At 26.8% G+C, this 26568-nt stretch overlaps 2 protein-coding genes across 2 annotated transcripts; one reads left to right on the forward strand and one right to left on the reverse strand.

Annotated features, from left to right (window-relative positions):
* The first annotated feature begins 4948 nt into the window (after positions 1 to 4948).
* On the forward strand, positions 4949 to 12932 carry LOC107455908 (ATPase inhibitor A, mitochondrial). The gene is made up of 5 exons (XM_016073635.4): positions 4949 to 5141; positions 7656 to 7710; positions 9938 to 9963; positions 11312 to 11375; positions 12628 to 12932. Exons 1-5 carry the CDS (start codon positions 5098 to 5100, stop codon positions 12775 to 12777), a joined length of 339 nt encoding a protein of 112 aa, XP_015929121.1. The 5' UTR covers positions 4949 to 5097; the 3' UTR covers positions 12778 to 12932.
* On the reverse strand, positions 12903 to 26467 carry LOC107455898 (asparagine--tRNA ligase, mitochondrial). Its single transcript, XM_071183947.1, is given in 10 exon segments — positions 12903 to 13174; positions 13952 to 14073; positions 15046 to 15174; positions 16062 to 16205; positions 17523 to 17655; positions 18268 to 18458; positions 18937 to 19025; positions 21449 to 21612; positions 24508 to 24614; positions 26233 to 26467. Coding segments are annotated over 10 exon segments (1347 nt in total). The 5' UTR covers positions 26356 to 26467; the 3' UTR covers positions 12903 to 13029.
* Between the last annotated feature and the right edge of the window lie 101 nt (positions 26468 to 26568).

Consider the following 26568-nt stretch of genomic DNA (forward strand, 5'->3'; position numbering starts at 1 on the left):
GGGGCTCAGGTATGCCCATGTTTTGCATCTGTTTAACTTTCTCTTGAATCACTTATTATATTTCACAACTCTAACGGAGATGGTTTGGCGTTTATTAGAATGCAAAACGGCAAAGTGTGTGTGGGAGGAAGGAAACTCTTTTTTGTAGCAAAAATTAGAAGGACTAAGTTGGCTTAGCTCTCTGTCCAAAGTGGTATTTAGCAATGATTTTCTTTCACTTTCAGTATTAAGGAGTCGATAAAGTGTTGCAATTTTTATTTGCATAGCTTAAACCTTATTAACATTAAATTTGAATTAAAATGGCTTCACGCAACCCATCAATGTTTCTAATTATATTATTTATATGAATGTATACTTGTGAAAAACTGAAATAAATTAAAGAAGGAAATCTCTTTAAAAAAAGTAATTTTTTTTTCCAATTTTATGCAATTTAATAAGGAAAACTCTTAAACCGTAAATTTTTTTTAAATATACTTTTTGAATAACATCTAAAAATTATTGAGCATTTGAGGAAGGGGATATTGTAGGAAATATTTACGAATTTGCTAAAAAACAGTTAACTAAACATTTTGAAGGGTATACCTGCTATTAATTTCTTTAGCTTAAAATTTAAACTCCTCTCTTCTTTCAGCATACCAACTTTTATTATGTATGTAACTGACCTAACTTCTTCAATTTTAGGAATTTTTCATCATCTTCAAACTTATACTTAAGTTTTTGTATAATTTAGTAAAATTTCATGTTTTTTCAATCCTCATCATGCTGTTACTTTGTTTCAAAATTGAAATAACAATCATTGAAAAAAGTTGTAATCTTTTTTTTTTTAAATGCTGCAAAGTTAATGGAAAATTTTTGTATTTATTTTCATTGTGTTTATATTTTGCATTAATTTTATTACATTTTTACTATCATGACGTAGTTTCTTACAAATTAAATCTTTTTTATATGATTTGATTGATGTCATATTTATGTGGATGAAATCTTAGAGAGGTTCACCCCTCACCCCCTTTATTAGCTAAGATTATTTACTCGAAACCAGTTAATAGTGGACATGAGCTGTGACTCTTCTCTCCCACGTGACAAATACAAAAATGTTTTAATTTTTAGAAGCTACTATGTTCTTATTATCAATTACCATGGAAGGTGTTTTAAATAAATATAACGAATAAAAAAAAATTGAAGAACTTATCATTGCCATACATGATCTGACTGACGTAGAATAAAAATTATAGGTAAAGTGTGTCACTGTCATATATTAATATTCTGATCTATATATTCAGGGCCCGACTTAGCCTAATTAGGGCCCCCTTCTGCTTCAGTAATGAAGAACCGGACTTTATGGAGGTATTTAAATTTTTCACCTCATTATACATATGTCACAAGAAAATTGACTAGAACCTAAAATAGCTATAAAGTACACCCCCCCCCTTAGGGCAGACGAAATATCGTCTGTCCATTTTATCGATTTCCTGACAATTCTATGTTCATCATGCCGAATGCAGTTTTCTGATTGTTGGCTTTGTCATCTAGCTGCGAAAGATTCATGTCCTTGCTAACATTAGGGCGGCATTCAGCTAAATTTACAATGGCTCACTTAAGCCAATCGGAAGCCCGTACTTTTGAAAATTGCATTTTGCGATATGCAAAAATACAGGCTTTTGTTTGGCCATATTTGTCCATCGTAATTGTGAAAATTTAGCTAAATTCTGCCCTAGAAAATCATGGAAATATAGAATTTTTGTGTTCATACGATAGATTAATGAAGAAGCTATCATAAAACTGATTTTATATTGCACTGATATTTTGTTTAAAAAAATTCATTAACCGTAAAATAAACTTTTTATTCGATTTGGGGGCCCCCTCTGATGTGGGGCCCGGGGCAACCTGCCTTAATCAGGCTCTGTATAATTACTCTTTGGGGTTCATTTACTACAAATAAGTAATAAAGTACTGTGCTTAAGGGAATTTAAGCTCTTTTTTTTCCTTTTATTAAAAATATTCCATTAAAACTATAGTATGCCTGAGCTTAATTTCGACCTTTTTATACGAAATATACTAATCTCCCTTCCTTCCTTTATCCAGCAGATATAACATTGGTAGAGATTTTAAATACTTCTAACTTTGATTTTATCTATCATTTATTTCATTTTTATCATTCATAAAATAGGCTTAAGAGAATTTATCGTCATATCTATTGGTAAATTTTTAAAGTTTATTTTGTTTCTTTTCCTTTAGTTAAAATCTTAAAAGAATGCTCTCTGGTCTGCGATATTCGGGAAAACGTACTAATTTCTTAAAAGCATATTCTTGAATTCTTTCAAAGATAAATATTAATAATAAAAGGATGTTTACTTATTTATATTCCTAAAATGATGTTAATTTGCACATTATCTGATAAAATTACTTCAATGATTATTGGTTTCTCTTAACTATATGTTTTTGAACAGTAAAAACTTTATTCCCCGATTTCTCCCACCGAATAGACTGTTCAACTTTTTAGTGTGTTTGAGTTTTGTTTTAATGGTGGAGCCTTATGTAGAATGTTCAGTCATTTCTATAGTATTAATGAACTGTTCGGTCGTGTTCTTTTTTTTTTAATCTGGGAAACTGTCTTTTAAACTATTTTTAATTAGAGTAACTAAGAAATTACATCACAACTGATGAAAAAAATGTTTCGCTATGCTTAATGTCGCCTGCATTAACATGTGAATTATCTGGTTCCAAAAACTAGTGAGCAGTTATACAGCAGATTGTATTCCAGGGTTACCAGCCGACCGGCATGTGTAGGGGGCAGGGCATGGCATGGATATTTCTTTCTCTCTATCTGTGTTCTATGTCCTTTCTCCTTTGTGTGTGAATGTGACCCGCCCTACAAACGGGTTTGTGATTGTGTTACGTGGGCACCGTGGCTTCGCCACAGGTGCCCACTGGGTAACGAAAAGAGAGTTAGCAGTTCTGGCACTTTCTGTGGCCAATGGACAATAGTTCCAAGTGCCCGCCATTAAAAAAAAAATAATAATAAAATTCCAGCGTTACCTCGGATTTCCGGGTTTTTCGAATCTTTCTTCTGCGTCTAAAAATACTGCGGAGCATGCAATTTTTGTGCTTATCGTACAATTTCGATCCGCTCAAGACCGTTCGCGGGCATATGTGAATCAAAAACTTATAAGACGACAAAATTTTGAAGCTTTTTCTAAATCCAGTTAACGAGACGTTTACATACATTCATCTGCCAATTACGTGATACGTCTCGCGTGACTGTTCCGCCAATTTGATTCTTTTGGCTTAGCTGTTTTTCGCCATTTCGAATATTTGGAACTGTGTCGCAATCTGCTAAAATCGCTATTCTTGTTCACGTGATTTTAATATAAAACATCGATTTTCATATATACTTGATTCAAAAGCTACGCGTTGCGATTGGTAGTCACGTGATTTAAAAATCGTTCATCGTAATTCATATTCACGTGATTTAAAAGTGCAATTTCACGATTTGTATTTACACGTTTTTGAAACCCAATGTCACGATTCGTTTTCACGCTTTTTTAAAATCCAATATTGCGATTCGTGTTCACGCGTTTGTAATCCCGCATCGATTTTCGCATTTATACTTTAGTTAAAAAGTACGCATCGCGATTCGTATTCATGCTATCTAAAAATTTTGTGCAGTGATTTCTATTTACTCGATTTAAGTGTTTTTAAAATCCAATATCGCGATTCATATTCTCACGATTTTAAAATCCAATATCGCGTTTCATATTCCTGCTATTTTAAAATCGTGATTCTTCTAAGAAGTAAGTTTTTCTTGAATTAATTACTCTAAAAGTTATATCCTGCATTAGAAGGTAATTTAAATATAAATGTTAGATGAAACATGTAAGGTATATAAATTGATATCGATTTTTTTCACATAAAATGTTCAGGGTTTTTCACTTAGCGCCGCAATTACCACTGAGTTATAATACTGCTCTTTGGGAGAGTGATGAGTTAAATAGATTGCATTAAGTTAAATCTAAGTTATCATTTTATTTTATCACATTTATTTTTAATAATGATTGTCGGGTTCTGCATCTTTGTTGTAGTTTGCTTCTCATCCATCACTGAAGTCCCGCAGTGAACTGATCGTTAAGACACGGTTCCCAGCAGATCACCGAAGTCAAGCATCACTGGCTGCGGTCAGTGTGCGGGCGGGTGACCACTTGGATCAGTCTGCGTAGGGACCGANTAAACATAATATATAAACACTTAAACATCAATTTGAACTTTACTCCAGAATTATTTTTTATGTTACAATTATAATGCTTAATAATTAAGTACAAATGTTAGGAAATATGCATAGGATGATTAGACATTACATGGCATAATTATTCTTTTAATTTAGATCCGAATTTTCTTTTCCTTACAACAGAATGTAAGAAAATTATATAAATATTGCAGCTAAGCTTTTATAAGAGAATACTTAATTTAAAAGTATTAAGAGCAAAGTATTAAGAACATACTCTTAATATCAAAATGACATACTTTTATTTAAAAACAAATAATAAACATAGCAAAGAAAACATTCATTTTTATTGTTACATTTATAAATATCTAAAAATTCGAAAACATTTTCGCCTAATATCTTTTTTAAACACAAATCTCCTCTTTTCCAGTGTCTGTTTACGAAATAAATGTAAACACAATCCATCAATGAACCAATTGTTTCATCACACCAAATACGAGATTACGCGAGAACACAGACAGGCGTGCACAAAATTATTGAAATTTTTATTTTAATTCACAATAAACGCGATAACTTCCCAAATTCTTGCAACCATGAGTGATAGTCAACAGCCAATCACAATGCGAAAAGCCCATTGATCCGACGTTATCATTTCCTTGTTGCCATTCTGTAGTAGAAACTATGGTTTAAAATTAGTTACCAATTCCTTAAAAGATAGAGACCCGCATAATGATGACAAATATTTTGTCTGAGCAGAAATAGGCAACGGGAAACATTCGATGTTTGGGTTTTGTCATTGCTTGTTAAACGTAGAGGTGAAAACTTGTCACAATTATTGATTGAAGAATTTGAAATTATTTCTCTTGTTTGGAAAAAGAATGCTTCGCAATATTCGCCCACGGGTTGCTTCTATAATGTTTTCGTAAGTTGTATTTTCTTTCATTCTAAAATTATTAAAGATAACTCCACATTCCTTAATCATTAAAGGGTGAATTACAATTTGATAGCAAGTCAAATTTGCTGCATTTCTTCGAAATTAATCATAATAAATTGTTTGGAAATATTTTCTTGCACTTATTTCTATTTCTGTTTGTTTAACCGCTACTTATTTCTGTTTAAAAGTTTGAAGAAAACCTATTTTCTATTGGTATATATTTATCAGTGTTCTCCATAAGAATTTTTAGGAGGATGGCCCACCCTGTCTGCACTTTCCCTAAAACAAATGCACTGTAAAAATGCCTATTCTGTAAAAATGTTCTCTTTTTTTCAGAAAAAATACTGATTTTTTAAATTTAAAATAAATGTATTTCTGAAAATGTGCATTGTTTTATATAATATACATATTTTATACCTTTTATCTTCTAATAAACTTTTCTATTTGTTTGCTTTTTATATACTCTACTTTATTGTGCATTGTTAAATAGATTCCATTGATTTTCAGGAAATCATTTAAAATAACTAGGATGAAACCCAATCCAACTTATTAACAAATAGCTTAATAGTATCCATCACTGTGATAACGTTGAAGCTCTAATAACCATCTTAATTTCCTTAAATTTCTGAAATTGTATTTATAAATCCTAGCTATTGCTAAAGGCAACACAGGAGCGACCATGAACTTAATACAGTTCTCACGGATATCACTTATAAAGTATGGTGATCTTAATATAGCTCTCCCGGCTTCTCAGAAAGACAGCATTGAATCAACTAGTAGTTTCCTTGTATCCAATTCTATTCCACCTATAATTCTGGTGGGGGAGTACTGTAGTGTGTCTACTACTACAAAATTACAATTCCAATTCACTAGTATAAAAGACATGTTAACTCAATTCTATGTTGGAGTACCTTTTCATAGATGAAGGTTGACATTATCGATATCTACTCTCCCTACACAAGGTTATTACTGAATCCCATTTAACCTATTTTCCAGGAACTCAGGTCTTATTGTAAGTTGTAAGCCTTATTAAAGCTGAATCTTTACAAGAAACAATAGTGTCTCCTATTTTAAAATAATTTCAATAAATTAAAAATGAATGAAAAAATGAATTAAATGATTGACTATCCTATATACCTATTCATTTTAATTTTTAAGAAATCAAAATGAATGAAATTCTTTAAAAAATTCTGAAATATTAAAAAAATGTGCATCATAAAAGTAAGTAATAAAATTCTGATTTAAATCCTTTGAAGATCAAATGTAAAAAAAAACTCACATTATTGATTTAATACATTTATAGCATTCAAGTTTTTATTTAATTTATTATTTAAAACAATCTTAGAAGATAATAAATTTAATTTAAGAGATTAAAAAAATAATCTAGAATTTTTTTAACTATATATTGAAAAATTTTATTTCAAAACTAATAACAAAATTTATGAACCATTGATTAGAGTATCATAACTGATTAAACTAATTTAACTAAAATGTGTAACTTTAAAACCAACCTCAGTATTTAAGACAGTATCATAATAATTGATTTAACTAGTAATTGAAAAAGATATTTAACGATAACCTTTGTCACAATGGGCACTTTTTATTTTTTGAGGGATAACAAATGCATTATTTGTATAAAAAATTCTTTTCTTATTTTATAGAAGTAAGAATTATATACAATTGGAAAAAAAAATTGTATAAACTAAATGAAGGTGCTTTATACACATTGTTTTGCTTTAAGGATGATATGTTTATTTTTTATTTTGGGCTTTAATTTCTTTTTATTTTTAGTACTTTTATGTACAGAATATTTTGCTTTTGCTTTTCGTATTTCAAAAATTGTTTCAGAATATTTCACCTAAATACTTTTCAATATTTCTTTGTACCATATTATTCCCTGATTTTATTATTATTGTAGTAACTAAAAAAAAAAAGGCAATCTAAAATAGTTTTATGAATTAAAAAGGTTTAAACCTTAAATATGTATATTTGGTGGTTTAGTATATATCATGGCTGGATATATATTTGGCTGTTATATCATATTGGCTGAAGAAAGATATTTTCTATCAATAGTAGGGGAACTATTGTAGAGCAAGTTAAAAGATGACAACAAATAGTAGGTAGTTAAAGGGATAATGATGATACGAATTTAAAGTGATACAAAGCAATAAGTAGAACTCTCCTTACTATTGCAATATCACCAATTAAAAATAATTCAATCTGTTAAAATTTGCTGCTAATACTATTTTGGAAGTTTGGATTATAAAACATAAGTACCAGTAGTACCATTAATTCATGTTTTACAGAAAAAAGAATTACTAATGAATAATGGTTAAGTTTTAAAGTTAGGATTTGTATTTACTGGTTTCTTATATTTTGACCCTCCCCCTTAAAAAAAAAAAAAAAACATCCACATGCAATTTAATATATATTTGTAATATTATTTTAAGAGCTTTGTTTAAGTTATGAAACAATATTTATATGTTTCCTCTTTATTTTTAGATTCTATCGCACAAACGGGTCACAAGCAGGAGAATGGGGTAGTGGTTCTGGAAAGGTAAAATAGTGTTTTATAAAAAAGAAATGTTTTTGTCTGAATATTTCCTACTTTAATAAAGTTTCTTGTGATTTTTAAACTTCGGTTTTATCTACTGCTGAATTGTGTGTATCTGGAGTTAGTTACTATTAATATGTTATGTTACTATTAAATGAAAAGTACTATAAGTTTTTTCTAATATTATAAGTTTTTGTTATTCTCGAGATATTTCTTTGTTAATTCTAATTAGACCTCCTTTCCTCTGTACATCAATATTAACGAACAAAAATTTGTAAGACAGAGGTTTAAATTGCCCTCAATATTTCATATGATGATTTAATGATATTTTAATGTAAATTTATTACAGTTTTACTTATAATGTCAGGTTCGTTATTTGAATACTTCATTTTTATGCAACCACTTCAAAATTATGGCTCTTTACAAAAAAGAAGCCTCTTTACAAAATTTCACCTCAAATATCATTTGTTCCTGTTAAACATTTATTTTTAATAAACATGGTCTTAAGGTACTTTGACACAAATTAAGATTCCTTTTTCTTGTGACTATTCATATATTGAATGAGAATCTATGAATAGCTATACATTTTCTTATGCTTTAGGTCCGTTTAAAAGTTCGTACATAGAACACCTTCAATTTTTCCCTTATATATTTTTTAAAGTTCTGTTTCAGTTTTTTACTCTATGGTTTTCATGAATTGTGCAAGTTTGGCGTTTATGTACTATAACTTGCTTTTTTTCGGTTTCATATTAATTTTATTTTCAAATAGTTCTACTGTTGTCAGAACTTATGTATTTATTTCAAACATCTGTTTAAATCCATATGTATTTGAAATTAGTAATTTTGCTGTATGATTTTCCGATTTTTTAATTTGTTGTTAATTTTGGATTATAGCCTTTTGAACCGAATTTTAGATTTTGGGAAGTTTATATTAATTAAATTTTATCAATAATTGTATCACAAATATTCCTTTTGTACTTATGTACCATTAAAAAAATACAAATTTTATGGATATGTTGGCAAGACTGACCAATCCAATAAATGGCAAAAACGAAGTAATATTTTCAAGTCATTTAAATGCCTTTTATTAAAAATAAAAGCTCAAATTAATACATAGCATTTGTGTCCTACCAAAAGTTATGTATGTTGGATTGGGTTTTTCTCCCGAAAGATCACTGGCAATTAAAAAAACTTAGGTACATTACCTCGTAGTTCCCTTGGCCACTTTTGCTGTAGACTTATAATTTTTATATTGGCTGTAAATTTTAATTGCTTAAATCATCAGATTTAAAAAAAAATGTTTTTCAAATTTTTCTCGCATTTTTTTTCTTCAAATAATAAGTGCACAATGTTTAAAATTAAGGGAAAATGGTGCTTTATCCTTAACTTTTCCTGAATTTAATTTCAACTTTCTTGAATTTTTTGAAAGTTTATAATGTTATAAAATAGTCTGTTGTGATTTTTTGAAGTTTAAGAACTTTTTGAGAAGCTATGTGACTAATACAGAGTTTAGTTAAACAAATTTTCAACCACATGTTCTTTTTAGTTGACCATATTTTCCTAGTTAAGCACATTTTTCAGCTTCATCTCATTAGTCTGCTGAAAAATTATTCAATCAATTTGTAGTTCATCTGATTACTGAATTTCCTTCTATGTAAATTTAGAATGATTCTAATATCTTGAGGGTAATAAAAATTTGAATAGCTAGATATCAAAAGTATTTAACACAATTGTCGAGAATTCAATTACCTCTGAACTCAAAAAAGTATGTAGGAAAAAAGATGAATATTTTTTGAGGTACAATAGAACAAGGTTTAATCATTTAGTTTTTTTTAAAAAAAATGAATAAAAATATGGCTGTGTTGCATGTAATTTAATTCTATATTGGTCACCTTAACTCTTAATGTTTAGAAAATAATTCTAACGCATTACACACTAATAAAGCTTTCAGAAAATATAAATAAGAAAGAAAGTCTACTTGTAAAAATTTTTGTTATTTTAATTTTCGAAAATAAAAAGTTAATGAGTGCTGAAATTATCTAATTGATTCGATCCTCATTCATTCAATAATCTAAAAAGAAAAGATTTTTTCAGATTTTATGAAAGCTTAATATTTGATTAAAAAGGTAGTTTCATTTTATTGTAAAAATAAAATATTTCTTAAAAAGTGAAAATATTAAATGTTTGTACTAACTTAAGTTTCAAATAACGTATATAATTACTATTTTAGGGTGGAGGTTCTGGTGGATCTGTCAGGTAATAAAAAGTTAATTGAATCTGTTTTTTAAATGAAAATTTTCACTATTGATATGTTCAGAATTTAAAGTGCTTATTTTAGGCAACCTTGAACTTTTGCCACCTCATCTCATTTTCTTACAAAGCATTAAATGAATTAACATTCCACTTTCAAAACTTGAAATCTCAGTGGTGTGCAATTGTTACCGCCAAAGTATGAAATGTTGGCATTCTATAGACTGCCTAGGCATTGTATATAATGCTATACGTTTTAAAGCAAAGTATGAGAATTATTCTTAGGCATTGATAATTTTCTTAGGCATTAATACCCAGACATTCTATAGAATGACAAATTCTGTTTAAGAAAAATATGCAAAAAGGTTCTGATTAGGCTATTATATTTTTATTTCACTTCGCTATTATATTTTTTTCACACATATTTCTCAAAAATTAAAATGTTATTCTGCAAAAATATTGAGAACATTAAAAAATGAGTTCAAAATGCATAAAGAAAATTGAAAGTTGTTCAAAATAAACATATTAAGGGAAACAAAATTTTCGTTTAAAAAAATAAGAACTTAAAATTAACCTACTTGTACCAACATGTAGGCCTGAATGACATTTCATTACATTCAAAACGAAGTGGAGATGTATTTCATACTTTGTCGGTTTCTTATTCTATAAAATGCCAAGGTAAGGTTTGAAGTATGAATAGTTTCATACATAGCTGACTCGTTTTAGGAAATTGTATACAATTCCTAAGCATTAAATGGTATGCTGGATTTCAAACTTTGCCTGTAACGTATGATTTTTATTAGAATTAGATATGGTTGGGATTTGCCGTTATTATTCTAATCCCCTCAATTATATTTAATTAAAATGCTTCTGAAATTTAACTCTCATTTCAATAACATTATATTTATTTTGTTATTTAATTTTAAAATTAAATGGTTTAGGTTAGGCTATAAGATTTATGAATAAAAGGCTTAGTGCATTAGGGTGATGTTTTTCTTCTTTTGAATGTGTAGCATATGTATATGTAAAATTTTCAGATCAAACTGTTGTTTAATATTGTTTTGAAATAAACATTGCAAGTTTCTAAATTTTTTAATAGATAACATCACTGTGCACAAAAACAACTTTTATTGCTTTTATTTAAATTATAATATAATTTACTCAAAATACTTCTATAGACAATTTTAAAATGTGGCTGATTGGTATATTTTGCTCTAAGCCTATCAAATTTCAATATCTTCATGTTGCACAGTTAAATTTGGCTTATTTATTTTGCTAATTTTAATATATATATACTTCGTCTAAAGAAAGTGTTTTTCTTTAGTTATAACAAATTTTTTATTTTTATTATTAGGGATGCTGGTGGTAGTTTTGGTAAGATGGAAGCTGCAAGGGAAGAAGAATATTTTAGGAAACAAGTAGGTTTATAATTTTTTTTCAAGCTGTTGTTATCTAGTACAATCAATTTTTAAAAAATTTGTTTATTCAAATGTAATTTATGTAAGAACTGCAATGCAAATATGCCTAATCTTTAATTTAAAAAAAAAAAAAATGTTTAAGGTTGGATTTTGAATACAATATAATAATTTAAAAGAACACTGAAGTAATGCATTTTAATAAAATATATTATTAGTGATATATTTTTTATTTAACTTGAAAAAGTGTTAGTATTTATCAGTAATTTACTTCTTAATAGACTAACAGTAACTAAAATGTATTGTGTATTCATACGTTAGGTGTAAAAAATAATAGAGTTATTTAAAATATGTGATTTGATGGAAGTTTTCCAATTTTTGAAAATTGTAGAGATTAGATTTTTCTGACTTCTGAACATGTTTGTTAATTTTCTACTTTAATTTTTTCATCTTATAAAGATACATGTTTTGAGCTATGCCAGATTGGGACGCTCACCAAATATATACTTTTTAGTAGTCTGCAGTCCTAGAAGGGTTAAATAAAATTATAAACTTGACGATTACTTATTTTATTGCTGTTTAGGGGAGATCGAAATTTAAAAATTAAAAAAAAATAATAATACGCAAGTAGAAACTGTACAGTGCCTAATATGTCTCTCTAGAAGGGATTCCTGATATTCAAAAGTTTTGCAAACAAGTAAGAAAGTTCTGAATTCGAAACACATTACGTATCTTTAATACTTTCATCATGTTTTGACATGTCCTTAGTTTTTCTTAGGAATCATGATTATATTTTTACATTGTTTAAAAAACAAAGCATTATTTTATTATTATTGATGCAAATTTTTTGCCAAAATAAATTCATTTTTTTTCTGCTATAAGCTGCTAACACTTTTGCCATATTCAAAAATTTCCTCCCTACAACATTATGAAGGAGGATATTAAACCACACGGAGAAAATATAAAACTCTGCTTAAGTTCATTTATCAAGCATGTGGCTGTGTCAAAAATCTTGTTTTAGTAGGAATTTAATAGTGTGTTCTGTAGTCTCTATATCTACTGCTACTTACATCTTAATAATGATTATTTCTTGAAAAAAATCAGAAACACATTTACATACAAAAAGAATCGGATTTATAGATGCTGATATCTAAAATAGATGTTTCTCTTTAAGTGTAATCATCAAAATGTTCGGTAATATTTTAGTTAATATTTAATAGTTTCCTTATTTTTTTTTCCTTCTTCAAATCTTTAGCAAAAAGAGCAGCTTAAATCTTTGAAAGGCCACCTTCATGAAGAAATAGATCATCATGAAGAAGAAATAGAAAGACTGCAAGAGGAAATCAAACGACACAAGCAAAAGATTTCTAAATTGAACCAGGAAGAGAAGAAAATAGATAGTTAAACTTCAAAATGAAAATAATCCATTTTGTTACTTATAAATTTTTTGTTTGATTTGTCTGCTAATTACTAGAAAATGATCAATAAGCATTTAAAAACTTGTATGTTGTTAAAGTAATATAACAATAATTTGTAAATAAACTTTTATTTACAGCATCATTTTTCTTTGATGTATAAAATGTTATTATTGGGTATAGCCTTGAAAATCTTATTATTTCATTTTAAAGTATTTACAATTGTCTAAAATGATGTTCCATCAACACTTGCAATCAAATTTTCGTCTTGGAAAAGGTATGACATCTCTAATGTTTGGAATTCCTAACACACATTGCAAATATCTATCAAAACCAATTCCAAATCCACCATGAGGTACACTTCCATATTTTCTGAGATCTAAGTACCTTAAATATAAAGCACATGAAAAATAAACATTATGAATAAGTACATTTCTTTTGGTGTAAATATTAGTTAAAATTTAATTTGCATACTTTTGGGTTAAAATTAATAAGCTTTGATAAAAATAAGATAGCTTTAACAGCAGGTATCATAAAAGAGTAGCATTAAGATCACTTAATAACAGTTATGTTACTTAATAACAGTTGGTGATTATTGATGTAGACAAAGAGTCTGAGAATATACATAAGTGCATTATATATATTAACTTCTTTAGTAATAATTTCTTGTTAAAATTTTGCACTATGAAATTGGAAAAAAAAGTAAACTCAAAATTGTTGAGAATTGGTATTGAAATACAATCTATGCAACTTGCTTACAGTCATATATTATACTTTTTTTTAGAAAAGACCAAATAATAGTTTAAAAAGAATTTCTTTAAGAAATATCCTCCAAAAAATAAAAAGTCCTTCATGACAAATTTTAATGATACTAACGTAAAAAAACAGGTCAATAGCCTGACTTTATAGCATTTTTCAATCTCTAATATAAATTTTTGAAACATTTTGTAATGAATGTATTTATTTATTTGGAAGTGATATTTCATTCGTATATGCAATTTTTCCACTTAAAGGATAAGTAAAAAATTGAGACACATGCTTTGAAAGAATACTGCAAACACACAAATCTCTTAACTTAGCTGTAATACAATTTTTGTAAAATATTTAAATGATAGTTTTTTTTATCTACATTACATTAGAATCAAAATAAAAATCATTACTAACCATGAAAGACTAGGATTTTCTTCAAATGAAAATTTTTCTTTCAACAGATCATAATTATCTTCTCTGAGACTTCCTCCACATACTTCCCCACCAAAAGGAGCAAATAAGTCGAAACAATAAGCCTATAATAAATAGGATTGGTTATACAAATATAATTCTTTTTTAAATATTAGGGTTATACTTTGTACATTATTATACTATAAAACTCAAGTATAATTCTATTCTTAATGCTATGTTATTTAGAGTCATTATAATTTGTCTTTTAGAGATAGGTACATTTAATTAAATTGAAGCAAACTGTTTGGAAGAAATTGATAATTATTTAAAATAGTTATTGTAAAATAGTAATATTAAAATAGTGAAACATCTCTAATTGTTCAACATAAAATTTAACAGCAAATTCAGAACTTATATATATTATTTATTCACATGTGAGTATATACAAGTATAATTTAAAAAAAAGTTGTATTAAACATTAAATACCTACTTTGGAAATAAAGTGTAAAAATAATTTGATCATCTAAATAATAATTACATCTGGAGTTATTTATTTTCCTTTTTTTTAATGTATTTAAAATTTATATATCATGCTTATACCAATGAAAAACATGAATATTGAAATTTAATATAATAATCTGCATTGTAGCAAATTTTATTTCTTGACAACTTTTTGAAAACAATAGCTTTTGATATGACAGGAAAACATAGTATGTGCAATCCTATCTGAGAATTAATTTTGTTGAACGATTTTTTTTCCAATATAAAATTAAAAATTTGTTTCCTTTTAAAAAAAGATCTAGCTTGTTACTGGTTTAAAAAAATAGTCAAATGTAAAACTAGAATATTTAATCTAAATTTTTACAAACACGATCGAAACAAGTTTAATTCAAAGATTTATTTTCTTTTTTTGCAAAATTTTTTATGAAACTATATATATAAAAAAAGATTATAGCAAAAATTGCTTTAACTAAACTTGCTAATAAAGATAATGGAGAAGGTGGTTGTTAAAAACCGTCAATAACATTTGTGGAGATAGTGATAGGAATGGAAATGGACATTTGTGTTAAAAAGAGAAATTAGAGTTAATTTCTTACCAAATTTCTTTCATCAGTTTTCATATAAAATGGCTTTATTGATGATGGAAACATAGAGACGAATACAGGGGTATAATTACAATATTTTACTAAAAATTGCTTGTGGTCAGTTCCAATATCATCTCCATACTAAAATCATAAAAAAATAAATATTAGTAGTTTAAAATTGTGCTTTTCCATTGACTGTTTATGAAGTAAATTACCTATCAAAAAGCATACTTTATAATTTAATGAAATATGCTTACATGAGAACTTTTACATGGAATAATTTTTATCATGATTTTCTATTCTTTAAGGGTAATCATGAAGATGCCATGAAATAATAATTTAGCTCATATACAAGTAAAATTTTTTTTTTCACTGTTAATTTTTTCATTATATGAACTTTATTCACTATTATTACTTTTTTTTCACAATTATTTATTTCATAGGAAGAAAATAAATATTTACAATAATAATTTTAAAATAATTAGCTTCATAGTCTTTCTATTCTTGATAAAAACATTTTTATAACTGGTATAATTTTGCCAAAGAAATTTTTTTTTTTTTAACGAAATGTATTATTAATAAATATTTATTCATTTCATATTAGGCTTATGTACAATATTTTACTCAAATGCCTTGCTAATGTTTTCAATTCTAATAACAAATTAATTTAATTAAATAATAAATTCATTATTACAAAAAACAGAACAAAATATAATAAAATTTATTGCTGATTAGTTCGTGAAACCATCTTTTTTCAAAACCCAATCACCGGAATATAAAACGTTTGTTTTTAGAAGGAGTTTAAACGAAATTTCCTTAGCTTACAAAGAAATTAGTTAGATACAAACCAGCAAAAAAAACTTTTTTTAACCTTTCTCTAACCATCGTTTTCAGATTTGGTAATTTTGACCCAATCTTGAAATTGATCACATTAAAAAAAAAATATAAGTACTTTATACAGATAAAAGGAATTTGCCAACAATTAACTATGTAACAACTAAAAATAAGAGCAAATAAATAATTCTTACTTTTATAGGAACTTTAAGTCGTTTTCTATTATTTTCTAATATAATAACAGCTTCACTATAGGACANGAATACATTCTAAACAATTTCATCTTTACAGGATTCCAATAAAGATTCAGTAACGTATTTTATGCATTTCTCAGCGACCTAAAAATGAATTTGAAAAAATATTACAACAACTTATTAAATTATGATGGATATAATTATAGAATTAATACTATTGTTAAAATATCCATAGTACTAGTTTTCAATGTACACAGTTTTAAATAAATATATTAAGTTCAGCTGCATATAAATGATTCAAATTGAAACATTAATTACATAATATAAGTGGTGAAATTCTGATGATATAATTATTAATTGAGTGTTACAAAGACTGTAAAACAATACAAAAATTACTTGGAGAAAAGTTAACTTTTATTGTTTCTGATTAAAAACATCTGTCAAATATTTTTTTACCATTATTTCAAAAAATTTTTCCATCCAGTTTTTTTTTGTTATTTTCTAAAAAAACATATTTCACGACTGAAATAAGAATAAAAAGAGATGATTAAAAAATACAGAAAAATTTGTAAAATTTTTTCAACTTTTTTTTGTGTTGAAAATTAGAGTTTATTTGGAACTACGCTCTTTGCCTGGATTCTCTATTCAAATTCAAGGGCATATTTTAATTTACATGTAAATTAAGAAAACAAAATAAATAATATGATTTCTTTACTTTTGGTTCACAAAAAATGCCTTGCCTCTTCTCAAGCATAAAATAAATAAATAAATATTCAAAATACACTTGTAAAATATAATGCAAACTAAATTGGTTTATGATTTTAGCTTAGATAAAGTGGAAATCTTAAAATTAGTTTGAAGAAGGACTTAATTATTTTCTGTTAAAAATAGTTATTTTTTTATGTAATGCACTAAAGAAAAAAAAATGTTTGAAAAGTTAAAGTTTGTTTAAACTTTCCTATTTAGGATGCTTCTTTAAAGATTGAATCAAAATTTTGTATTAACACAAATCACATGACAAATTTCTTATAAAATGTTATTCAATGCTAACGTGGAGTTAGGTTTGACAATTTTCGCTGCAAGTCATTATAAATTTTACGTAACTGCTCATGTACTATTATAACTGCTCTTGAAAAAAATATACATATTATCAATATATCATCATCTCACGTAGAATATATCTTTAATCTGGAAATCTTTTTCAAAAACTTTCAACTTTTCTTTCAGTTTTTTATTTATAATAAGTATCAGAAAATTGTTTTGCTCTTTTCCACAGCAAAAATGAAGTTTGTCCCAACATAATGTAATAAAAGTAAATATGTCAGTGATATATTATAACTATAGCTATTGTAACAAGCACAAAATACTACATTTTAAAAAGAATTTCAGATTATGGGTAATATTAAGGAAAACAATAATTTATTAAATTACTTCAAAAGCTTCTATATTAGGAATACTCACCTGCAACACATCATTTATTGTTTCAACGAAAGCTATTTCAGCTTCAATCATTTGAAATTCACTTGCATGTAAACGTGTTTGAGAGCCTTCAGCTCTAAAAGTAGGCCCAAAGGTATAAACACGAGATAAAGCACTGAAAGGTAACAAAACAAAACATTATTTTTAAGTTAAAGTGTTCCAATAAAGTAGCTTTATGCGGTCATTTGTTATGAAAACAAAAGACAAGATGAAATATTGCTAAGATACTTGGATTTTTATAGACACTTGGAAGGGAGGGGAGACAGAAATATAAACAATATTTAAATGTCCTTTACTATTTTTTATTGCCGAAAAAACTTAATTCATTTAAATACTGAACACATCATTTACTTGCTAAATTAAGTACCGATTTAAACATCATGTAGTTAGAGTACAAATTTTAAACTTTGAGATGCTTTGAATCTTCATTTGATTTACAAAAAAATTGAAATAAATTTTTTAAAAGAAAATATAATATGAAGCATTTTTATACAGTAATGGAAAACTATTTTCTTTTTAAATTGGTTATTTAGAGTAAAAACTAATGTAAACAAAAAATTTTATAAATTGCTATTAGAAGAATAAAATTTAGTATTAAGCACCAAGGCAAGTTTAAATAAAATTTACTCCCATACATAGTGATTTAACATGAGATAAAATTCAAATTGAATAAGATTCATAATAAATAACTAAATTCTACTTCAAAAAATATAAGTAAATATTGTACCTAACCATAGCTTCTAAATGCAGTTGTCCTGATACGGTAAGGTACGTTGGAGAGCCAAAAAATTCTTCTTCATTATTTATCTTTGAACTAATTGGAGGTGATTTGTCAAGTTTCAAATTATCATTTAATGCATTGCTTTGATCTTTAAACTCAACAGAATTTTCTTTAGGAAGTTTATCTTTGTCTCTCACCTTAAAAAAAGGAGATAAAATAATAAAAATTGAAGTTAAAATTAGAGTTAAAAGAAAGATTGAGAATTTTTGGATAAATTTTGCAACAAAACTATCATGCTGAGTTATTAGTAATAATTTAGAAATCAGCCTACATGCAAACACACTTCTATAGCAAACTTACTGATAACACAAGAAATTATTGCCCAATTAAAAAAATTCCATTTATGGTATGGTTTTTGTTAACTTCCAGATTTTGTATCTCTCAAAAATGTGACGAAATAAGATAAATTTCATACAAACTGATTTTTTTTAAATAAAATGTAATATTTTATCACTTATAAAATTTCATTTCTGTTGAGATTTTTAATTAAGAAACAGAAAAAAAATGCAAGTTATACAAATTTATTTTATTATATCAACAAATTGTGTTTTTATCTTGCTATATTATACCAAACAAATTAAACACAGCTACTGAAATAAAAAATATTATTTTCACCTCGATTGAAAACACTTCACCAGCTCCCTCACAGTCATTTTGTGTGATGATAGGGGTGTGAATGAAGCAAAATCCCTCCTTCTGAAAATATAATTAAATGTATCAGAGAAAAAAAGCATTCTCTAAGCATAGATTTTAAGGCTATAAAAAATTAGTGCTGCATTCTTATATTAACACCCATATTTGAACTTTTATTTTCCTGAAACTTTTCAAAAATTATGTGCTCTCTTTCTTACGTTATGTATAAGAAAATTATGAGTAAAAATTCTGTATGAGAAATAAATTTTAATGAATAATAGGTCTTAAAGACTTATTATATGGGATAATTCTTTACTCGGATAAGTCAAAGTCCTAAGGATTCCGGTTACAGTACAATATAAAAAAAAGTACATAATGAGGATTATACTAGGAAAAATTAANTTAAAATTCGATATCTCAGGAAATATTCCAACAATTTAGCTCAGATACATTGTAGGGGGAAAAATCTTAAGGACCCGGTTTTACTCGATTTCCTCCATAAATTTTAAAGCAAATTTACTCAAATTTCCTAAAATCCCACATTCATAGACTCGGATCTTTAGTTGAAGGCTCGACTCCCAAATTTTATATCGTCCTATATTATTATTTTTATATTTTCCATCATATAGAAAAATAATTGTATGAATTAATCGTAAGATTTGAAATGCGATTTACACAGTTTAAAGACTAAATTGTTTACTATTGTAACATTTTCATACGATATTTTATTTAATTTTTACTACGTTATTGAATTTAAAAAATGTATTTATCAACGTATTTGTTAATAATGAGATGACTTCAAAAAACAAAACAAAAAAGAGATTAATAAAATTTAAAAAAACTCGGATAAAAATCATAAGAGTTTTTATTAAAATTAATTAGAGTATTTAGTTATTATAATTGTTAAAATAATCATGTTTAAAAATTTAAACAACGGCATTAAAAAACACGTCATCTATTGAACTGTGTAAATATTCTTGTACCTTACTTGATTAAAAAACTTCATTCACTTCAAAAATATATATAGAAGGAACGAAAACGATTACAAATATAAAACGTAAAATTGCCAACGAAAAAAGTGTCACATCAGGTCATCTAAATGCCCTGGAATCTTGTTTTATTCATATGAAAATGTAATCCCTTAAATTTACTTTCTACTTGAGACTGCACTTCATTAATTAATTGTATTATTTTAAACTTCGATATTAGTTATAAGTTAAATAAAATATTTATTTTGCTGGGAAATTAGAAACTTTTCCACATTCTGCAATTATTCTAAAATATACAAAAACTAGAAGGAACTAGTCTATGTAGCAACTTAGAATATAACATAATATGTCATCAATGTTTTTTTTTTCTTCCCCAAAACCATACAAGATTTTAAATTTAAATTAAATTATAGATTTATGTGTAAACAATTTAATTGTATAGATGCATTCATGGGATAGAGATGCACTGTATAGAATTGTATTCAAAAATTTTATTTTGAAACGCAAAAATAATAAAAACACACAAGTTAAAATAAATTAAGGTTTTAACTTCTATAAATTCTCTAACCAGAGTGCATCAAAAATAATGTATTTCTTAAAAGATCTTTCAGAAAATTTGCAAAAGACCTGATTGCAATAATAAAGCCAGATTAGGTTATAACTGTCACTAATTTAACAAAGAACTCACTAAAATATTTGTTAAAACTTTTTAAATTTTTGTTGAGAAACTTAAAAATATAATAAATTATTATGATTTTTAGTGAAGTTGCTTATTTAGATATTAATATATAGAAATTTATAAATATATTCAAAGCTTTTGATAAGCACTGATCATATAAAATCATATGTGATACAAAATAGAAGCATATAATAAACTGATCAATAAAATATGATAAGTAGATAAACGATTTCAGTATCAAGGATAGTTACAAACTATATTGAACATAAAGGTTTACAATGGTATAAATACATAATATTCTACTACGCAACATGGTTTTATTGACATTAAAAAAAACTATCAACAGTGACTCCCTTTTAGCAGTATCTGAATTTGGGTTAATAATTTCAAGAATTAAACTAGAAATGTTGCTGCAGAATTAAATAATGATAATTTTAAAAAAAAGAATGATAAAATATACTTTTAAAAATGAATTTAATGATGAAAATGGGGTAAATCTTTTTTTAATAATTGTCACTGTTAATTTTTCAAGGAAAAAAACATTCACCAAGACATTAGTTTGTGAAATATTTAATATACATTTGCAAAAATTGTAAATTATACATTAATTTTCGTTCTCTAACTCTTGCATACGTCCCCATTTGTTACACAAAACAATGCTTTTACAATATCTGTTTTGCAAACAGTTTATATTTATATTTACTTTTCAATATTTATAAGTGCAGTATAGTTTTATATAAATGTAATAATATTTGAAAGTTTTAAACAACAATAAACAATATAACTCATCCTAAAATTACATACTATAAATTAAGAAAAAATTAACAGTGAACAAAATTATGAGCAATAAAAGTAAATAAAAAAGATACTTCAGCACATTCGCTATATGTTTTCCAAGAATTGGCATGTAGTTCAACTTCTTGCCCTTTATGCAGGCTTTTAACAACAGATCCTTCAACTTTAATTGAACTTCCATATTTGGGTGGTATGCTAATTTAAAAGAAACACAGTATTTAAATAAGTAAATAAATTTAAAGTAATAAATTTAGAAATTTTTTTTTTCAACAGTTCTTCAGACTGACCACAGTTAAAATAAATCCCAATGATGATAGATTTATTATTTTATTTATGTACCTTAAAAAAAAGAACCTGCCTTTTATCCAGCTATCACAAAAACCTGGGGGTTATAATGGTAACAGGGATAAGTCACCTTCATAGGAGAGTGGGAAATAGTTGTTTCATTTTGTTGTAAGTTGGGGGAATTATGTCATTCCTTGAACTCTCCTCCGTTAAAAGTCATATTACTCCAATTTCCTAACAATCCTAGCAATTAGCTAACAGGGCAGTATCTCAACTAAGGCATAATTACGACAACACTTTGAAAATAACATGTAATTATATAGAAATCCTTCAGATTTCAGCAATTTATTCTATTTAAATATTACCACCATGATTTAATATCTCATATAAAGTAATTAGCTTTTATGATTTTACTAAATGCTTTTCTATCTTCGAATTCATATTTTTCACTAAATATTTCAATATCTGCAGTTTTGTTATAACTTTTTTTCCTCCAACTTATTGAACAGAAGACAAAGATAATTAATATTTTGTTTCCTGCTATCACCTCATGATACATGATTATCGCAAAAAAAATATTGGGTTGTTTAAAAAGTAATTTAGTTTTTTTTAAAAAAATTTCTTTTTTATTTTATGAAAAGGAAAGGCGGTTTTCTTATGGTTAAAAATACTTCATTGAGTTGTATAATGTCCATTCTGATTACTTTTTGGCATCTCTTTGTCAGTAGCATGATTCAATGCTCTTAAAACTTTTATTCTTTTTTAACAAAAAACTGACACATATGGGGATTGTCATCCACATTTGAAGCAAAGGTTTGACCATCTAAATTTTTTTTGCAGAGACTAGAATATTGCTGCAGACAACCTATATCTAGTCCAATGGGATAAAAGGCTTTGAAAATGACTAATTTTCTTAACATTTGAGAAGCAAATCACAGACATCAAGGTGACAGAACAAATTTCTTTCTGTAAGAACATGAGAAAACCATATGTTGAGTCTTAAGTTAAAACCTTGGTGTTTCAAATGATCACGATAGATTGAATTCGATAAATTTAATACTTCAACAAGCTTATGAGTTGTTATTCACCAATTTGCATAAATAAGATTGCTGGATAGAAATTTTGCAAACTAGTTTTGGCTCAGACAAGCCTACTACTAATACCTCTTATCCATACACATAAAAAAAAATTTCTCTTGCTTAAACAAAATTTTTACCCTTTCAATAGTAAAAAAAATTTATATATACCGAAATGCAGCTTTTCACTTTCCATATTTGAAAGGGCATCAACCAAAAACTACTGTGTAGAATCAATCAGACTTTTTCACAAGCAAGCGTTGCTATATCAGCGGTCAAAATAAGTAACAAGTATACGGCGTAAGTGCTTTACTGCAGGCATGACTTTTTTGATTCCATCCACAAAAAATGAATATTAAGTAAATTTATTGAGAGTAGTGAATAAAATTTAAATAAATAATACCCACTTGTTTATATATTATTTCACATGGTTCAAAAATATTTAATAAAAACAATTCATGAAACTAAATGAGTGTATAATAAACAATGCAGGCATGGGAATTACAGACTATCAGTTTTTAAGGTGGGCAAAATTAAAATATACAGCTACAAAAATTCTCCAAGTACCACATACAAAAAAAAAAAAGAAAAAAAAAATAATTCACCATTTTCTTCAATCTGTAAAACAATATGCTCTTTTTAAATCCTTAACTTTAAAAAAAAAAAAAAAAAAAACTGAAAAAAAAAAACTATATTGCATTATACATGAAAATTTCTTTTATTTGTCAGATATATTAGGGGTGGGATCTTTAATAGTATCCTAATTTTTACGGGAGACAAATATCCATTGTCTCCTTTCACAATAACATCCATGGATGCGGGGAAAATTTCTCGAAAGATATTTGCAAACAGTGAGCTTGGTTATAGCCCTGTGAATCTCCACCAGACTAACTTAAAGTCAAAAACTGAACTTTTTAAATATTTAATAAGATATCGCTCTGAGATTATAGAAACATGCATTGATTAGTTGAAGACAGAACTTAATGCCCAAAAGTAGATAAACTTAATAAGATGAACTAATTTTAGTTTTCATATATCACAAAAAGAAAACAATATCAAATATAAATCATAAAAATTTTGATACCATTTTTACTTAGATTATACTTAAATGTGAATTAGAAACCCATAATATGTTTATAATTTTGACACAGACTCTAAAAACATACATAAAGGATAGCTATTTAGCAGCATTTTTGACAAATAGCTTTAATACAAATCAATTTATATAAGAATTACTTTGCAGTAATGCATTGCATTATTATTACAATGACAATGATATTTAAATAGGCAAAGCTCTCAACCTCTAGTTGTCTGAAATAATTTTGGAATTGATAATGAGTTTTCCTGTGAATTAAAATGAATGAACACTGAAAACATTTTACTTGTTTAAAAACTTCATTCACTTTAAATACCAACATTACTTTCAATCCAATCACATCAGCTCTTCTTGATGCTCTGGAATCTTGTTTTATTCATATGAATACTGATTCCATTATTAACAACATTAGTTCCTTACCATAGCACGTGGAAATGTGTTTTACCTTGATTTGAAACTGTGACCACTACGATTTACCCTGATTTGACTATTTTTGAAGCGAATGAAGGTTATAAAAAAAGAATAGCTTTCAGATTTAGTTTCTTGGAATATTTCTTAAATACTAAAAACATTTGACATAAATTTGGTAAGAAAAATTACGTAAATAAAAATGAATAACTTAAGAAAACTTACCTATGCTCTTGCGCATCTAAAACTATTTGAAGTCTGCCAAAACATGTTCCATCAACAAGATCCACAAAATATAAATCTTTGTGATTCCTAACAGATTGAACCCATCCCTGTGAGATCAAAACAAACAAAAAATTTATTGAAACAAATACAAGTTTCATTAGCAGAAAGCTATAAATAAAAATTATAATTTAATTAAAAAGAATTACTTAATTGCAGGATGTTGTGAAAAAGAAAGGTAAAGTTATTTCTAAACAAGCAAATCAAAATTAAAAGTAAAATATAACAAACAACAGACAAATCATGCGGTAAATACGTTAATTTACATTATTGACAAACCATGTGAAATATTTACCATATAACATTAATTTTTACAATGTTCTTTTACATTCCTTGAGATCAAGTAGTCTTTTTTTACATTTTCTGCCATATTACTAAATAACTTTGCATCAAATAATAGGTATTCTGTTCCTGTGCTCTAAATTAATTGGTATCAGCTAGTGTGAGAATTAAAGGGAGTACAATGCTGACCAAGCAGATGATCTTGAAATTATCAAGTCTCAAATCACAATAACTCTCTTTGTCATCAACTGACTGTTCTAAGAATGTTTTACTTAGCTAATTCTACTATTAATCTTTCTTTAAAACATATATTGATATTAATAATATTCAGTTTTCTATTAAATTCAAGTAATAATCTTTACTAGCTTCCAATGCACTTTAAATTAAACTTTTTACTGTTACTTATTGTCAATACAAGTTAATTTTTAAAATTTAATTTGTACAGTCATGAGAATGGCTCCAGCTTATAAAAAGACATAATTAGTTACATCACGATGAATTCTAACACACTAAAATGGTAGATGCAATGCTCTCTCTATTACAGTTATTTTAAATATCATAAAAATAAATTTAAAACAAATTTAGCAATTCACCTCTACAGATCAATGAGATTACACTTTTATTTTGCTAAACAATAATTTAAAGGGAAGCTTTGACATGAATTCATGCAGGGTTCCCCCCTGAAGAAGTCCTGTATTGCATTCAAGATGATTGTTTTGTTGCATTTTTATATTTAAATTTAAGCTTAATTCTCTAATTTTTAACTTTAAATTACTGTGGATTAATCAGTTTTTGCCTATATTACACAGAATATGTAATTTACTATATTAAAGTTGCATTTATAATCACATAATAAAATTTTTTGCTCTGTCTAGGTATGAGGAGGAAACTAAATCTTTTACCTGGTTCTATGTCTTCCAAAATTTTTATTTACAAACCAGCCAGTTTTGGATATAAGGATCTGGACATAAATTGGATTTATTACCCAGCAGGGTATTACAGCATTTATTATTTTCAAGTTCCATCTTTTTCATATAGTGCAAAGATAATCCTTAGGGTCAATGGCAGAGTTTTGAATAATGAATGTTTTTTTCACCACTTCAATTAAATTTAGTTTAAAAATATAATAAATATATAGGTATTTCGGGCTGAAATTCGGTAGTCAGGTCAAGGTACCATGAATCGGGTAATTTATGCCGATAAAAGGGTAATAAAAATCTGATCGGTTATCCACCGGTACATTGTTATATTTAAATATTAAAATAGAGTTATTAAGTTAAAGTTATCGATGCAAAGCTATTTAAAATTAAGCATTTTGAAATAATAACTGTTCAAAGACAAAATTCGAACTAAAATTTGCAAACAGAGAAAAATTTATAACAATACCCGGACTAAAACTGTTTTATTTATTGGCTTGATTGAAAGAGCTTCCTTTACTGTTAAGGGTAGAGGGATAGTGCAAAATCTTCTTTGTAGAGTCAAACACTTTTGAAGCATGCGAACGGTCATTATTTCGTCTGTTTGTTTACTAATAAAAGGTAGTGGTTGCCACTTTGAAAACTTTTCTTCAAAACTTTTGCAAGAGTGTTATGCTGTTCGCTAGGTAACTTGGAACAGAAATGGATGCGTTTGATTGGATCTTTTACTTAAAGACGCATGCATAGACTCGTTTGATTGGCGTTTATAGTTTTCCTCACAGTGATGCTACTCTTAAATTAAAAA

The sequence above is a fragment of the Parasteatoda tepidariorum genome, chromosome 8 (assembly GCF_043381705.1).
Source record: "Parasteatoda tepidariorum isolate YZ-2023 chromosome 8, CAS_Ptep_4.0, whole genome shotgun sequence".
Taxonomy (NCBI): domain Eukaryota; kingdom Metazoa; phylum Arthropoda; class Arachnida; order Araneae; family Theridiidae; genus Parasteatoda; species Parasteatoda tepidariorum.

Excerpts from the sequence above, each read along its gene's own strand:
- LOC107455908 (XM_016073635.4), top strand. The coding sequence starts at position 5,098 with ATGCTTCGCAATATTCGCCCACGGGTTGCTTCTATAATGTTTTC. Across the intron at positions 5,142-7,655 it reads GTTGCTTCTATAATGTTTTC|ATTCTATCGCACAAACGGGT; the intron begins GTAAGTTGTATT and ends CTTTATTTTTAG. Across the intron at positions 11,376-12,627 it reads AAGAATATTTTAGGAAACAA|CAAAAAGAGCAGCTTAAATC; the intron begins GTAGGTTTATAA and ends TCAAATCTTTAG.